Here is a 16627-nt window from a genome sequence, read left to right as displayed (position 1 = left end):
TAAAATGCAGAAAAATGACAAACAGAAAAAATGTCTCACCTATAAGCAGAGGTTGCATGTTAAATCCATTGCATATTGTCTCCAATGCCAGAAACACTAATTATAAACGCATTTCTTCCCTAATACTTCTTAAATCTTATTCTGGTTTATAGTAAGCAACAAAATACCCATACAGTATGTTGATTTTGATGTACTGTTGTCTGTTTTCCCGCAGCCCCAGTCCACAGACTTCACCCAGTACAACAGCTACAGTGACATTTGTGGGGGAGGCAGAGGTGAGAGCTGCTACCAGAAGGCGGCAAACAAGCTAATCTCTTGCAAATGTCACCAGAGCTATTCAACATCAATATTCAGAAATCGATTGTTACGTGTACATAAATGGGACATGCATTTAAAAATATTTGCATAATGAGTCACACAATGTGTCATCAGGGAGAACAGTGTTGTAGAATGTAGCCTGGCAGGGGATTTGACAGCAAAACCATTAACTGTGAGTCTCATTTTCTGTCCCATGTTGTCCTGCAGAGTTTCAGGTATGTCTCTCATCTGCTTTTTCACATGGCATGCTTCCTCACCTTGCATCATATATTTGCTTGCTCATGGGTTGCAGAGGCACCTTGCCCTGAACTCACACTGCCCACTCCTGCTACATGCTTGCATCACTGTTGGAGTAAATGTCAACTACAGGGCATGCAGTGCAGTGATTTCAAATGCTAAAACATGCACTGCCCAGTAGCTGAGTCAGTGTATTGTAAATGCAATGTGCAATCATAGCCTCATGTCTTATTTTGTGTGTTGTTTTCCAATGTTTTGACTCAAGCTAAACGTCACATTTTAAATATATGATTTTAAAATTACAGACACATTCAGAAAACATTCTCCATCTCAAATACTTCTTAAAAAACTGAACTGTATCCAATCTCCATCCAGTGACCACTGCGCCCACAGTCATTAGTGGACACATTCATACCATTAACATACAGTCCCCTTCCACTATATTACATGTGTGTATGTTCTATTCTTTAGCACATTAAGGATGGCCGTGCAGCACTTGCAAGGATGGACAGGGGAGTATCTATGCCTAATATGTTGGAACCAAAAGCAAGTATCTTCTCCTTTTTGCACTGATGACAACATTGTAATCTGCACTGAAATATACACTGAACAATATAAACGCAACACTTTTGTTTTTGCTCCCATCTTTCATGAGATGAACTCGAACATCTAAAACATTTTTTACATATACAAAATAACCATTTCTCTCAAATATTGTACACAAATCTGAAAAAATCTTTGATAGTGAGCACCAGTATCTGGTGTGAGGGTTAGGATTAGGGTTAGGGTTAAGCTAATGTTGTGAATCGAGTGGCCCATGGTGGTGGTGGGGTTATGGTATGGGCAGGCGTATGTTATGGACGATGAACACAGGCCACTCGATTCACAACATTACCCTAACCCTAATCCTAACCCTAATCCTAACCCTCACACCAGATACTGACTGGTTTTCGGACCCCCCCAGACCCCCCCAATAAATAAAAAATGCATGTTTCAGAGTGGCCTTTTATTGTGGCCAGCCTAAGGCACACCTGTGCAATAATCATGCTGTCTAATCAGCATCTTGATATGACACACCTGTGAGGTGGGATGGATTATCTCGGCAAAGGAGAAGTGCTCACTATCACAGATTTTTTCAGATTTGTGAACAATATTTGAGAGAAATTGTTATTTTGTGTGAATAGAAAATGTTTTAGATCTTTGAGTTCACCTCTTGAAAAATGGGAGCAAAAACAAAAGTGTTGCGTTTATAATTTTGTTCAGTGTATATACAAAATCCCTACATTGTTCACTTATTCAACAGGATAGGTCAAATTATTTATAGTGGGGCTGTATGAGGTACTTATTGTACTTAGTGTATTATTTAGTTTTAACTTAGTTTTTTGGAGTGCACACACGGAAGCTGCAATGTTCTGCTGTGGACGGGGGCAGCAGCAAAACATACTTTCGGCCCCTAAAATAATCATTTTAAGTTTATGTGTACACTATATTTAGAACATTTCAATTGTTTTATATTATCAGACAACCCTATCAGGCAACCCTATCTGACGGGGAACTGAAGCTGATATATATGCTTCACCTTCTCCAATTCCATTGATAAATATTGTAATTTTACCTCGCAGAACAGAGGAGGTTGTCTACAGCTGCTTGGTTAGTTTACATTAATGTGTGACTTTGGGGAATTTGTACATTCCAAAATCACACCATAATAACTTCAAACTAGGCGATGTAGGTAGCAGTATACCAGTGATTTTCTTGATCTTCAAAGTAAAAATACAGTTTTTTGTCAATAGAGGCATGGCGGCTTTTAACAAAGCATAAATAGCAGCTGCAGGTAGATGTAATACATTTAGCTGCTGCCCCACTTACAGGGAAATACCCACATCGGTTGGTAAGTATCTCATATAACCCCACTAACCCCTTTTAGAGCATATAGCCAAACCCGGAGACATTTTGCAACTAATTTAGATATAGACTAACCACACTTTCAAACAAAGAGACCAGCCCAAAACAGGAAGATGAAGTTGTATTTAGCCTTGTAGGGCGGGGACATTGGTGGAAGAAATAGGGAACTAAAATATTTTTTTTTACTGGAGGTGAAAGACTCACATTTCTGATTTAGCATGCTGCTTCTGGAGCTGAGTTACGCTTAGCATGCTGGCTTCTCCATGCTGGCTTCTCCATGTTCATCTGCACATGGCTCTGACTTAAAGAGGCTGGATACTGTATGCAGCATACAGTGGAGATTCCAAACGCATATTGTCATCCAAACAACTCATATCACTATATACTGCATAGTATATAAGACATTTTACATAACTGTGTGGATATGAGTTGGTCACAAATAACTTCTAGTTGTTTATTATTGAGCATTTCAGCTAAATAAACAACTACCATCTGCCAGATTCAGGAGGGGATTAGTTATTTAGAAAAAGTACAAGTACCTCAGTTTCCAGGACAATCATTCCTGTGTGGATTTACTTAGCCTACATTATTGTGTTTGCGGTAAATAACTTTTAAATACAGCTGTTAAATAACTCTTTTCATGTTTTTGCCCTTGCCTAATCTATTGCACGTTTGTACAACAACAAAAGTGTGCACACCATAGCACCTGCATTTCTCCTCAACAACCTAAACAACGGCTCTCACTCCCAGTCAGCCTCCTCTCACTCCCACCCAGTGGTCCCTCTGTCACAATCAGAACTACAAAAATATTCACATTTTATCCCTTTTGTCGGATTTAAATGGTCTGTGAAGCTTAAATCGAGCCTGTAGTTTTGACGTGTTCACTGACTCGGTGTCTCCTTCTGAAGGTGTATCCCTATGAAATGCTCATGATAACCAGTAGAGGGAGAGCTAAACTGCCCAGGGATGTGGACAGAACCAGACTGGAGGTATCAGATTTCCACCTGATTGTCCGCAATTGATACTGGATTTCTCTACTTTGTGTAAATGACAATGTTACACAAATACAATTTGTATCAAGGAATGTGCATCCATTGCTTCTTGTCATTTTTGCTGTGGGAACCTTTTTTTGTGGCTTTGGTGCTAACCACGAACACTCCCCTCCCTCCCTCCCCCTCCCCCTCCTTTGTTTTCTCCACCTTTGTTCTCAATTTCTAGCGCCACTTAGCACCCGAATTGTTCTTTGACATCTTTGGAATGGAGGTCCAGGAGTTTGACAGGCTTCCCCTGTGGAAACGCAACGACATGAAAAAGAAGGCCAAGCTCTTCTAGCACTCAGAGCAGCATGCGCATACTGTACATTCATCCAGATAGCACACAACAAACTGTAATCTAGATGTAGGTTTTTGGGTTTATTTCCTTTTTCTTCTGGATTATTTTTGTTTTATCCTGGCATAATTCAAGGAAGCCACAAGATGGACTGAACTTTTTTTGTTGCTCTGAAGCTTCCTGAGACTGTGAGCTGAAGGATTTGTCCAGTTAGACTTGCACAGGAATCAAGGAATCTTTTCCATGTTCAAAAATGACAAAGAATGAGAATGATTGATAAATAGGTTCATGTTATTTGGTTTGACTGCGCTTGTTTTACTTCTTGCTTTGCTTCGAGTGGAACTGCTTTCCTTTCTTTCTTGCTTGTTTCTTCCTACTATTTGTTGCTGTTGATTCTTGAGGAACTTTGTAAGTACGGTAGAACCTCATGGCGCCATTACCAAATGTCCATGCTCGTAGCTTGAACATGTGTCCGCTTTCCCAACGCTTGGGCTGAAGCTGATTTTGCCCAAAGTTCGCAAGAATCGGCTCAATGAGTCTTTGAATAAAATAAATAAAAAAGCCACAGGGAAAGCAGTGAGTGGACCCATCAACTGTTTTACCAGATCTCAATGGAAACCCCATACACATTGCCAGTCCCCTCCCCTTGCTTCTGTAGAATCCAAACATCCATCTGACCCTGACAAAAAGAAAATGTCTCTCTTCTCAGGCTCTCATAAACATGGCCAGACACATTCCCTTTACATGTATTGGAAGTACAAATCTTAAATATATTTTAGTGCCGTATCCAAAATACAGTAAACAACAAATATAAAAAAACACTCAATGTGAGAATCAACTGTATTTGGAAGTACTGTTTTATAAATGAAAAACCCACACTGCCATTTGTTGTATTGAAATTTAAGCCAATAAAGCTTTAAATCACCATGAACCATATGATCCTCAGCTATTCCAAAGGTACCCACCGCCTCTTTTCTGTTCTCTGGTTTCTTCTTTGCATCGCACCAATAAACACACAGCTTCTGTAGTGCTACACAGGGTGAAAGGTAGTCTTAGGACTGGGTTACTTTTATACGGCCAGTCAGATGGTGGACTCTATTTGCTTTCTACACAAACTGATTAGTTGGGGCCCCTGTGTTGAAATCTCTTTTTACATGAACTTCGCTTTTTACTCAATACAAATACAAATAGTAAGGGTTTATTTTCCTGCGTTGGCGAAAAAGTTGGGTTAGGACGTTCCTTTGATGTCAACACACAGAGCAGTGAACAATAACCACACATTACAAATACAGTCAATCTTCTCATACTGTAGCACTGCCAAAATCCAAACTCCATTAGAGATTGTGTGTGGAAAACTGATTTACAACTCATTATATTCTGCATATGTAACAGTTTCGGTTTCAAATGCAAGAAAAAACAATCTGTTCATATTTCCCCATTGGTGTGGTTGGAATTAAATATAACTCATGCTTGAGAAACATAAAGTATCACTGTGAACACTAAACAGCCTTCCATTTTTTAAAAAGGCCCTATATTTGGGCGTTTCCCTCTCCTATAGGGTGTTATATATCTACAATCCCAAAGTTCCCTCCAGCAGGAGTTTCTCTCACACACACATCCCCACACAGATTGCTAACACAACCTCAGAATATTTTAAAGAACAATTGCGAATGAAATACTAATAAGACTTGGTAAGAAATAAGTGACCAATTTTCAATAAATGTATAACTTATTTCAAGTTTGTTAAAAGTTGCTTCAGTTCTTGTTTTAAATTGCATCTTATCTTTTTAACTTACTGTAAAAAAATCCAGATACATTTAAATTGATCACTGAGAAACATTCCAAATATACCAGATGAGTGTTAATGGTGTACATATACATCCTGCACAGTGAGGTGACAATAAGCTCAATTTACTTCTGTGTGGAGGGAGACTTTAACACTTCAGAAAACCATGGTGTACTCTTGAAAATGTATATGGTGGTGTAAAGCATAAATAATTTGTATTAAGGAGTGCACAAATGTGCTAGTTGGGGCTTCAAATTATTCTCCTTAAGTATCAAATGCATCACTTGTTCAGAGAGCTGCTGTGTGACCTCGTTCAGTCACAGAGGGAATTATAGTGGGACACATTTGATTGATGTTGACACAACAATTATAATTTCCTCCTGACGAACACTGACACTTATGGAGGGCTGATGGCTGCTTCTGGTTTCACAACACTGCAGCTTGCAGGTCATATAATGGCAATGAGGAAATCAATGGGCAGCATTTCTGATTTCTGATTGGGTGGCAGCAACACAGTGCATGCAATGCTGCTACAATAAACTGATTGTTTAAAAATACTATCTTAAAATGAGAGAGAGAATGGGAAATTTTTGGCTATATATTTATTTATATTTTAAACATTTTTGCCATGTTAACGTGTGTGTGTTTTTTTTTTGCTGGGATGTTCAACCTCAGTTCCTATAAGTCCTTAATAAACTGTAGAGAAAATACAGATACTCAGATCCAAAAGGAAACTGTCTTCAATTTGACCCATTAAAACACACTTTTTTGATTCTAATGGCATAACATCATGGTTTCTAATATAATAATAATAATGATAATAATCCTTATATTTATTATAGCGCTTTATCAATGACTCAAAGCGCGTTACAAATACACATTACATATACAGATCATACATACATGTAATGGTCATCTACTGTGGACAATACCCACAGGATATTGAATATATCATGCTTTCAATCTGGAGCCCTTGCTCCATTTTCTCATGTTATCTTGATAAAGCATATACTTTGCGTATACATTACAGAAAATCATTTCAGTTTGTGTCATTATGTCAACAAACTGCCATTTAAAGTAAATACAAATTAATACATATTTACAAGTGATAATCAGTACTGAGTTTTCTTAAAATATTTGACCTAGGATAATTGGAAAACAGTATTATTATATAATATTTATATGGCAGTTTTTTCACATGGATATTGTTGTCCTATAAGAATGTCAGAGCAACTTTTCACACGGCTTTGTAGCTATCCGCATATATATCGCACAATAAACTGCTTCTGCCTCTTCACTTCAACACAAACAATGTGTCTGACTTTGTTCAAATGAGCTGTAGTGAATATTTGTGAATCTCTTTCTACAGGAGACATTAGAAAAGCACCAAGAGTGTCTGAAGAGGCAAAGGGATGCAGTGAAATACAGACTGAAAAAACTGGCTGCACGGCAATCAGAAATCACAGTAAGTTGTGTTGAGACTATAGTGTTGAAATTGTATTATTTCTGTCTTTATAGTTATATAGTATTTGAAAATCAAAGTAAAAGTCAACTTTATTGTCAATCTTTCAGTTTGTGTGTAAAGACAGAGAGATCGAAATACTGTTTCCCACAATCCCGAATACAAAAATACAAATATATAAAAATATGTATACAAATATGTATATCCTATATATACATAATCAACAGACACATTTATATATATATACAAAATGGCTTCGCTAGTGATAAAGCAGTATAATAAACTGATAAATGCTTATGCCTGACTCAGAAAAAGTCCTCTGTGATAAGAGAGAAAATCATACGGAAATATCGAGAGATCCAGGCGGCCCTGGACGAGGACCTGAGGATCACCCTGTCCCACCTGGAGATGGAGGAGCGCGCCGCTGTCTCTGCTCTGGATGGGCTCATGGAAAGGAACTGTTCTCTGATTCAGGAGATAGAGCAGGACCTGGCCAGACTCACTGTGGCAATTATGGCCCAGTCAGACACAGAGCATGATACAATGGTGATTAAACCATGTGATTAAGTCGTGTGGGCCTAATATTTCATTCGTCATTGGAAGCCCTGAGAGGCACGTTAACATTAAAATGAATTTCTCTCCTTTGATAAAGACTTAAGAACGGGTGGGAAAAAGGTTTTGCTGGCATAATATTTCTTACTTTCTTTAAATGTTTTTTCATCTGTGAACAGCTGGAAACATATACTGTGGGTTTTGTATGTTGTGTTAAAAGCGCATTGAGTTACTGACCTGGAAGTAAACATGAATGCTTTTAATCATATATCATCACTAGTGAAGTGCCTGCTTTGGCATGCTGGTTCCGCTGCTCCTTGCATTTTGAAGTGAGTCTATGCACACATTTACGTAGGCAATGCTACGCATCATGAGGTCCAAAGCTTCCATGAAAATGTTATAGCAGAAAGTCAAAGCCCCATTAAACGTTGATACCGCAGGCATAAGGACAGCAAATGTGGATGATCCAGGCAGATGTACCGTAACGTTACAGGGGAAACATGCTGCTTGTTTAACACGAAAAAAACTTTGTCCATTCTGTCAGTCAGGTGTGCAAATTTGTGAAAGACATCATACTCAATCTGATCTTGGTGCTATGCGGACGTGGTGCCCCGTTATATAGTTTTTGATGCGTGTCTATTTAAAGTTTTGCGGTTTAGTGCAGGTTTTAACCAACGTTTTTTACAGAACCTCTGATCCAAATAGCCACTTCACTCAACAACACACATGCCAAACGTGAAGTAGATCAGACTAAGATTTGGCGAGTGTTGGGAAAATACTGAATGTGCTCTTCCAATATCAGAGTAGAACATGATAACAAAGGCCCTACGTAGCTGTGTACGTAACAGGATGTATGATTAGCTAGAAGAGCGTAAAAAAAAAAAAAAAAACACACTGTTTTAGGCATACGATACAGTAGCTATGTGACAACATGATGATTCAGCCTCTATGGAGATAGACATATGAGATATGACTGTCATGTTTATTGCTTACGTGGGCCTTTGCTAATCTGAATTTAGCATAGAATACTGCTTTGAGCCGGTATTCATGCATCTTGTGACAGTGATACACCCTCTCTTGTATGTAAGGCATGTCAAGGACACTGTTCTGGGAACAATTTTGTCCCATGTAGCTCTGTATGTGATGAATACTTCCATTCTTCCAAGGATAAAAAGTACATGTATCCTGATATTGAAGATCAAGCCGGTGACGAGTGATATTTTCCTAACAGCGAGATAATCCAAACTCAAACATACACACACTGAGGTCTGTCATTATAGTAAGATGAAAACGTTCGTATCTTTATCACAGATGAAAAGAAAAATAATCAACTTTTATCGGCAAAACCTTTGTTTTCACATGAATCATAATAGCAGGACAGACAACTATTTAGATCAGCCTTAGAAAATTGATCACCAGAATAATCTTTCTGGCCTCTCAGGGCTTCCGTACATTTGTGTATTGAAACCAAACATTTTCCTTTCAAAGTTCATTTGATCTTCATTTTTCTCCCCTGCATTTTTCCTTAGTCTTTCTTCTCATTCCCTGAGCAGCGGGACACAGAGACAGTGGACAGGTATGGAATCAAAACAAATGAAAATGATGGAAACAGTAGCATTAGCAGCGGCTAATCTCTCTGCTGTCTGCCTCCTCCAGAGTGATGGATCTGCTGAACAGGACAGACCCCAGCAGTGTGAGCCTGGATGACGTTAAAGCTGACCAGATCCTCAGCCTCACCCACAACATGCTGCTGTTCATCAGCTCACAGACCCCTTTAATCAGGAAACTCACCCACAGTTGTCAGTGTTATATATATTCATAAACACAACTTGAGCTTTGAGTTTTCTGTCTGTATAAAACTTGATTCAATTGTGTCTCCAGATTCCAGCGAGGTGTATCTGGATCCAGAGACGTCCCACCCAAAGCTGATCATCTCCCCCCGGGGGGACAGTGCCACCTTCACCGACACCTGGCAGCAACTCCCGGACCTCCCTGGACGCTTTGACACCACCCTCAATGTCATCAGTGTGCAAGGATTCAGCTGTGGTCGCCATTACTGGGAGATTGATGTGAGTGGGAAGACATACTGGGAGCTAGGCGTCACTTATCCCAGCATTCCGCGAAAGGGCAACACAGAGGACTGCTGGCTGGGCAGGGGGGTTGAGTCCTGGTGCGTGGAGTTCTTTGATGGGGAGTATACAGCCTGGCACGGAGGGTTGCCCCATCAGCTGCCTTTCACGAAACGCTTCAGCCGGATTGGTGTTCTGTGTAGCTTCCCCGCAGGATTGGTGACATTTCTTGAGGCGGAGAACATGAAGCCGCTGTTCTCCTTCTGTGCAGGAACTTTCTCAGACTGCCTCCACCTGGCCGTGTGTCCGGGTCATGACCACAAGGGCACCAATGCTAATCCTATTGTGATCTGTAATGCTTCATCTCCTACTAGTGATCAAGGATGAGTGGCTCCACACATTTATTTTACGTAATTTCTTGCTGAGGCATCACTTTCCAATTATTTACTAATTATAAAGGTTTATAAGTTATTGGTAGAGGTCAATGTTTTTTCCTAATTCATTTGTTATAAAATTATGAGTTTACTAAATGTTTCATGTTAAAGGGGGATAGACATAATCTATAAAACATTAAGTTCTTCATTGACATATATTAAAGCTATTAGTTATAATAAAACCCTTTATAAAGGGGGCCTCAATAGGGGTACTCTTTCTGATACTAAAGCCCTATTTTAAATAATGGAATATATTTCACATGACAAACAGGTACAATGTGGTAAAAATGTCAAGTAGGATTACAGCTCCTTATATAAATTATTTTTGAACAAGATCTCACTGCACATTACATTTAATAAACTAAGAGAAAGGATCATATTGAAGCATATTTAGTTAACATAGTATTTCTTTATAACAAGTCTTGTTTATAAAAGGTGACTTGAAATTCATAAAAATTGGTGATAATTGTATATAAGTGATTATTTTGATTGGGATTACACTGTAAGGAATACACTTTACTGATTTTTTAAATGTTGTACGAGATCTAAAACTCATCCTGAAATGCACTGAGTTTATTTGCATTCAAAGTCTATACTCAAACAAACAATTGGCAAATATGCAAATATGCTCTTTGAGCCTTAATGTTGCAACTGAGTACTCAGTTATCCTGTTTGTTCAAAATCTGTTGTAATGAATTTTAATAAGGGAACATGTTTCAAGAGGGTCGACATTTTTTCAAGAGGGTCAACATTTCTTACAATTTCTTTGGGTCTACTTTAAACATTCACTTACATGTTTGGCCTTCATCACGGAGAAACAAGTTTCCAAGAGCACAGTTAAAATCGATAAATGTGACTCACCAACAGGGGCGGCACTAAACCCAGCAGGATCAACGGTTAGTGAACTTAACCAAATGCTTGAAAAAGTGAGTGATTTGCCAAGCAGTGCACTCCCATCTCACTCTCCTGGAAGTCCTCTGAGCCCCTGCCATCATGAACCTAAAGCTCCTCTTCTTTTGCCTCTTCTTGGCGGTGCTCCTCATACCTGCTGAAGTATGTATTCATTGTATATACAGCAATTGTGTAGCATTTAGCAAATGTATGGAGTGTTATTCGTAATGTTGTTTGATAAGGCTTTTTAATAAAATGTATCAACAGTATCTTGAAGTTTCTGTTCAACAAGATACATTAACTGCAACATATTTCTACTGCACATTATCTTTTATACTTATGACTAATAAGTACTGTCAAATTATTATTCAGCTAAAACGCAAAAAGAAAAAACATGATCATCATGCTGATGAGCTTCGAGGACATGGGCATCATAACCGCGACAAAAAAAGAGGAAGATTTGAGGACATAATTAACGGTTAGTGTGTCTGTGTTGTACTTTTGATGTATCTCGTTTTTATATATTTTCCTATGATGTGCAATTAGGGATGAATATATTACTGTTTTTTTACCATTCATGTAAATTCTGATTCTTTTCACTTGTTGGATTTGAGCATGAATGCTAAATCATTTGTGACATTTAGTTTTAAAGGGTAAAGGTGGGAGGATGGCAATAATACTTTACAATTTATTGAGTAAAATTATCTTTTTAGACATATTCTTTACGATCACGGACGGAGCTGGGGATAATGATGATGACGATGATGACGAATCAAATTCCGACTGGCTTTTTGAACTTCAAGAGCCAGAAGGTAAGAGTGTTCAAACTATAGCCTGTCAACATAATATTGGAAAGCTCTGATTCCAGCTTATGTTCCCCTCTTGACTTTTCTCATTTCTTAGGCCATTGCGACCCAAACCCTTGCCTCCACAATGGAGTGTGTGAGGAAAAAGAGGGAAGGAAAAGGAACTTTGAATGTGATTGTCCCAAACCTTTCGAGGGAAAGAAATGCCAGAGAGGTTTGTAAAAAAGACAATTAGTACCATGTTTTTCTACCATGTCTTTGTATAAAGCAACGGTAAGTTAAAACTACTGTATCATCACAGGTCCAAAGGCTTGTAGAAGAGGTAGGTGCGGGCGTGGTGAATGTGTCCTGATTTCAACTTTCCCATACTACGAGTGCAAATGCAAGGCACCCTTCCAGCCTCCACACTGCAGAAGCTGTAAGAATTGGTCTTTGTCCAAAAATGAAAACAATGTATATTTCAAAAAGTTGCTACAGTTATTGAGAGCACACTTTCACTGTGAACCGTTTTTCTCCAAAGATTCATTATGTGAGCCTAATCCATGTCGGAATGGTGGAAAATGCGTCAATGAAGGCAATGACTTTGACTGCCAGTGCCCAGCAGGGTTTAGAGGACGTTTCTGCCATGTTGGTAAATACGACAAGTGAAAATATTACTTTTCTTCTCACAACCCAATATATGCATAATTTTACTCATATACTGACTGGGTGAGGTATATGTCTTAGGCCCAGATGACTGCTACGTGGGTGACGGAGAGTCGTATCGTGGCACTGTGAGTGAGACAGATGACGACCACGAATGCCTCTACTGGAACTCTCACTTCATCCTGGAGAAAGGAGTGGATCCCTTTAACTCCTTCGAGGACAAAGATGGACTTGGCCCTCACAACTTCTGCAGGTAGGGAGAACAAAACATTAATAAGTATAATAGGAGAGGACATCTACAGGAGGATGCTCACTCACAAATGTTTCTATGACACAGAAACCCAGACGGAGAATCGATGCCCTGGTGCTTCTACAGAAAAGGCCCCAGCTTGTTGTGGGACACCTGTAATGTCACAGAGTGTCCCGTACCAACAGGTAAAGCTTCAGACGAGCCACTATGCAGAAACGCAGATATAGGCAGATACTGTGAGAATCACTGACATGAATTCAAAGATCAACGCAGACTGCTGTAGTGTTAATTCATCGTGCTATGGTCTAAAGCCCCCTTGGACAACTGTCATTTCTGATACTGAGCCATAGAAATACAATTTGAATGATTTTGATTGATTGATTGATTGATTGATTGATTGATTGATTGACCATCCAGGAGCACGTCACAAATAGCTCTACATTTCCACACATACATTTTACAGTTTGAAATGAACTGTTGGCCTCCTGAGCATGATCAAATCAAATCAATTTTATTTGCATTTCACTTTTCATACACAAAGGTAACTCAAAATGCTTCAACATAGACAATTTACAAATAGAAACAATACTATCCCCCCCTTCCCAGGTAATAATCAGGTAACACATAAAAAAACACTTAATACCATCTCCTTATTTTATATTATTATATTATTTTATAATATTTTTATATTATATATATTATTTTATTCGTATATATATGTATATATATATATATATACATATATATAAATATATATACGAATAAAATAATACAAAACAATTCAGTTAAAAGCTAAATTAAAAACCTTTTACTCTAATATTTAATTATGTTAAACCCGTCTTTTGCAATGTTCAGATTTCTGTTCCAGAAATGCAATTTAGCATACTTCAAGCTCTCATGAGATAATGCCTCATTTGCATATTCAAACTGAATATGGTAATACAAACTAGAATTGTCTTAGTTGAAATAATCAACTTGGGAAGTTAAATGTTGTAATCTATTATTTAAATGTTTTACCCCATTCTTCTGCAGTGTCTCCGCTGAAAAAATGTGCTTTCTTCTGTCATCTTCTTGTGCATGTGTTTTCAGGTGAGACGCCAACAGGCATCGTCCCAACAGACATTGCCCCAACGGACATTGCCCCAGCGGACATTGCCCCAACTGTCATCGTCCCAGCTGTCATCGTCCCAGCTGTCATCGTCCCAGCTGTCATTGTCCCAACTATCATCGTCCCTACAGACACCGCCCCTCAGCCTGAAACACCTCCAATCGTCCCGGTAAACCCTGAGGACCCCACCCAGGCTCCAAAAACTTCTCCTACACCAACTAAGGAGACTTTCGTCCCTACCGCCACCCCTGGACCGCAGCAGTTCGCCACCTGCGGGGAGGCTCAGCCGAAAAAGAAAATTACCCGAATCTTTGGGGGTCTGAAGGTCTCTCCCGGGGCTGTACCCTGGCAGGTGTCCCTGCAAGTGAAACCAAAGAACTCCAACCAGCGCTTCACACACACATGTGGAGGAGTTCTCATCGAGAGCTGCTGGGTGCTGACGGCTGGACACTGCATGTAAGTACCAAACTATTGAGTGCAAATCAGCAAAAAACACAACACATTGGCTGATCATGGTAAACATATCACATAAAAGGGACAGTTCAACCTCCAGCCTTTTCTCAAGCTTAATGTAACTAGACAGTACTTGGCTTTTGGTGCTCAATGCCCCAAAAAATTAAACAGCAATGTCCCAATCCAGAAATCATGACGTGGTTATACTTAAGATCATTTACAGACCTTATTGTGAGCAGATTTATCTATGAACCATAAAGAAGAAAGTGTGCAACTATACCAGAGGACACTATTCATGTTTAAATCTCACACAAGCAAAAGCATGAGCCCCTCATCAATGAGAAGATGCAAGCTTTTTCTTGCGCGTCGATAAGGTAGAACAATACTAGTTCCTAAATGAAAAAGCTCACAACAGGGTCAACAGTATGTATGAGTAACTGTGTCAGGATCTCTGAAAAGGCATTGTTGTTGTATGTATTTTTGCCGCTTTGAGAATCACAAAGTAAGTGCTATTTAATTCCATACCTCCAACACTGGGCACATAGAATTCGGTCAAAAGAAAGAAAGTATTTTTCCTTTAATATTTATTGAATCATGTGTTATTTGTTTTTGTTGTACAGTCAACCAATGAAGAACATGCAGGTGGTTTTAGGAAGTCTGTCACTGAATGATGTGGAACCCACAGAGCAAGTCATAAAAGTTCAAGAGGCTATCCTGCATGAGAACTACAGAGAGACTAGTCAAGCTGTTTACAATGACATAGGTGAGCCAAGTCTCTCTCATTTTATACAAGCAACGCATTTCTTACCAACAAGAGCATTTTGACTTTATTTATACTTTGGAACTTTGATCCTTTATAGTTGAATAAGGATTGGATGTGAGGAATTGTTGTAATCTTATCCAAATTTCCTTTTCAAAGCCTTATTAAGGCTGGAAGGCACTGATGGTGTTTGTGCCAATGAGTCTCAGTTTGTGAAGACCGCCTGTCTGCCTGATGCCCAGCTGCCTGATGGGATGGAGTGTAAAATCTCTGGATGGGGTGCCACAGAAGAATGTAAGGCCATTTTCACATATTCATACACTTGATCAAATTAAGATTAGTTTATTTTAGAGGATTGATTGTTTGTTTTTTGTATATCCTTAATCTGTATTAGCACACAACCCCTGACAGTTTTGTTGCATTTGTTAATTGTCTTCTCTCTGCAGCTCTAACTGGTTCAAACCACCTGCTGGAGGCCAATGTAATGCTGATTAACCAGGAGAAGTGCGCTGAACCCGATATTTATGGCCGCGTCCTGGATAACACGATGTTCTGCGCTGGCCACCTGATGGGAGGGGTAGATTCCTGTCAGGTTAGTAGAGGAAAATTCCCATCGGTCAAAATATCTGCATGACTTACTTACTTTCCTGCAGTAAACATTTAAAACGTGTGTGTGTTTATGCTATCTGGTCAGCTGTTTGCTCGTGTTTCAGGGTGATTCTGGAGGACCATTAACATGTGAGCAGAACACCAACAGCGTTGTTTATGGTCTGGTGAGTTGGGGAGACAAATGTGGAAGGAAGAACAAGCCCGGGGTCTACACAAGGGTCACTCACTTCCTGGACTGGATCAGGTCAAAGACTCAAGCAGTATCTGCATAAGCAAACTCTCTTACTCAGCATCTTGTCAGTGTAGCAAAGGACTTGGTTAGCAAGTCTTACTCATCATGAGCTTTTTGGTTTACGCAGTTGTATCTGGTATTCAAATACCATTTTAAATTCCTATGTTTCTTAATAAAACCATCCTAAGAAATTAAGAAAATGTGTCATTTCTGTTTAATGTGTTACATCAGGAAGAGATCAAAATTCTGAAATCTACTATCAAATAAATGTCATATTTCTTAGTTTTTTCCCATGAATCTTTACTTTTATTCTAGCCAAGGTGATCCAAAAGGTATTAAAATTACCAGTGTGAAGAAAAAGGAAAACACTCGATACATTTCAAATGTGACAAACCAGAGACATGGGAAAAGGTGTCATATTTTCTTACTCAAGCTCAGTTTTCCTTAGTCTCTCAAGAGGAATTACATTATAATTGTAAGTCAGTTTTGAGAGGAATGTTGGAAAATAACCTCCATCCCAATCCTTCATTGAAGAAATGTGTTCAAATGCATCAGTGATGATGGCACAGTTACAGTATATGAGGACTAAAATCATTTATATAATCGACATGATTACATTTTCTTATTTTGTCACCACCTTTTAGGCTGACAATGTCTTGCATAGTTCTGGTTATTATGAGCCACAAAAAATGCTCTAGCTTCAAAGTCTATGAAAAGTCCTGGGTGACAGATGATTGGGTATTTTGTGTGCTTCAGGGCAGCAATTTTGTAAGGCCACTGA

General features: G+C 39.0%; 3 protein-coding genes across 3 annotated transcripts; all 3 read left to right on the top strand.

Moving 5' to 3' along the window:
* Positions 1-219: 219 nt before the first annotated feature.
* LOC307044441 (actin-binding LIM protein 1-like) lies at positions 220-4720 on the top strand. Its single transcript, XM_079689673.1, has 4 exons — positions 220-275; positions 1027-1101; positions 3369-3449; positions 3679-4720. The coding sequence occupies exons 2-4, from the start codon at positions 1060-1062 to the stop codon at positions 3790-3792; spliced, it is 237 nt and encodes a 78-aa protein (XP_079545799.1). The 5' UTR covers positions 220-275; positions 1027-1059; the 3' UTR covers positions 3793-4720.
* A 127-nt stretch (positions 4721-4847) lies between these two features.
* On the top strand, positions 4848-11148 carry LOC307044440 (putative E3 ubiquitin-protein ligase TRIML1). The gene is made up of 5 exons (XM_079689672.1): positions 4848-7040; positions 7347-7583; positions 9119-9165; positions 9246-9388; positions 9471-11148. Exons 2-5 carry the CDS (start codon positions 7446-7448, stop codon positions 10043-10045), a joined length of 903 nt encoding a protein of 300 aa, XP_079545798.1. The 5' UTR covers positions 4848-7040; positions 7347-7445; the 3' UTR covers positions 10046-11148.
* Positions 11005-16046, top strand: LOC307044438 (hyaluronan-binding protein 2-like). Its single transcript, XM_079689665.1, has 13 exons — positions 11005-11145; positions 11356-11461; positions 11697-11795; positions 11887-12003; positions 12091-12207; positions 12310-12420; positions 12516-12687; positions 12772-12869; positions 13774-14248; positions 14866-15008; positions 15165-15299; positions 15452-15597; positions 15719-16046. Exons 1-13 carry the CDS (start codon positions 11086-11088, stop codon positions 15884-15886), a joined length of 1947 nt encoding a protein of 648 aa, XP_079545791.1. The 5' UTR covers positions 11005-11085; the 3' UTR covers positions 15887-16046.
* The last annotated feature ends 581 nt before the right edge of the window (positions 16047-16627 follow it).

The sequence above is a fragment of the Notothenia rossii genome, assembly GCF_949606895.1.
Source record: "Notothenia rossii genome assembly, chromosome: 6".
In the NCBI taxonomy this organism is placed as follows: Eukaryota; Metazoa; Chordata; class Actinopteri; order Perciformes; family Nototheniidae; genus Notothenia; species Notothenia rossii.
This window is presented reverse-complemented; position numbering and strand designations above follow the sequence as displayed.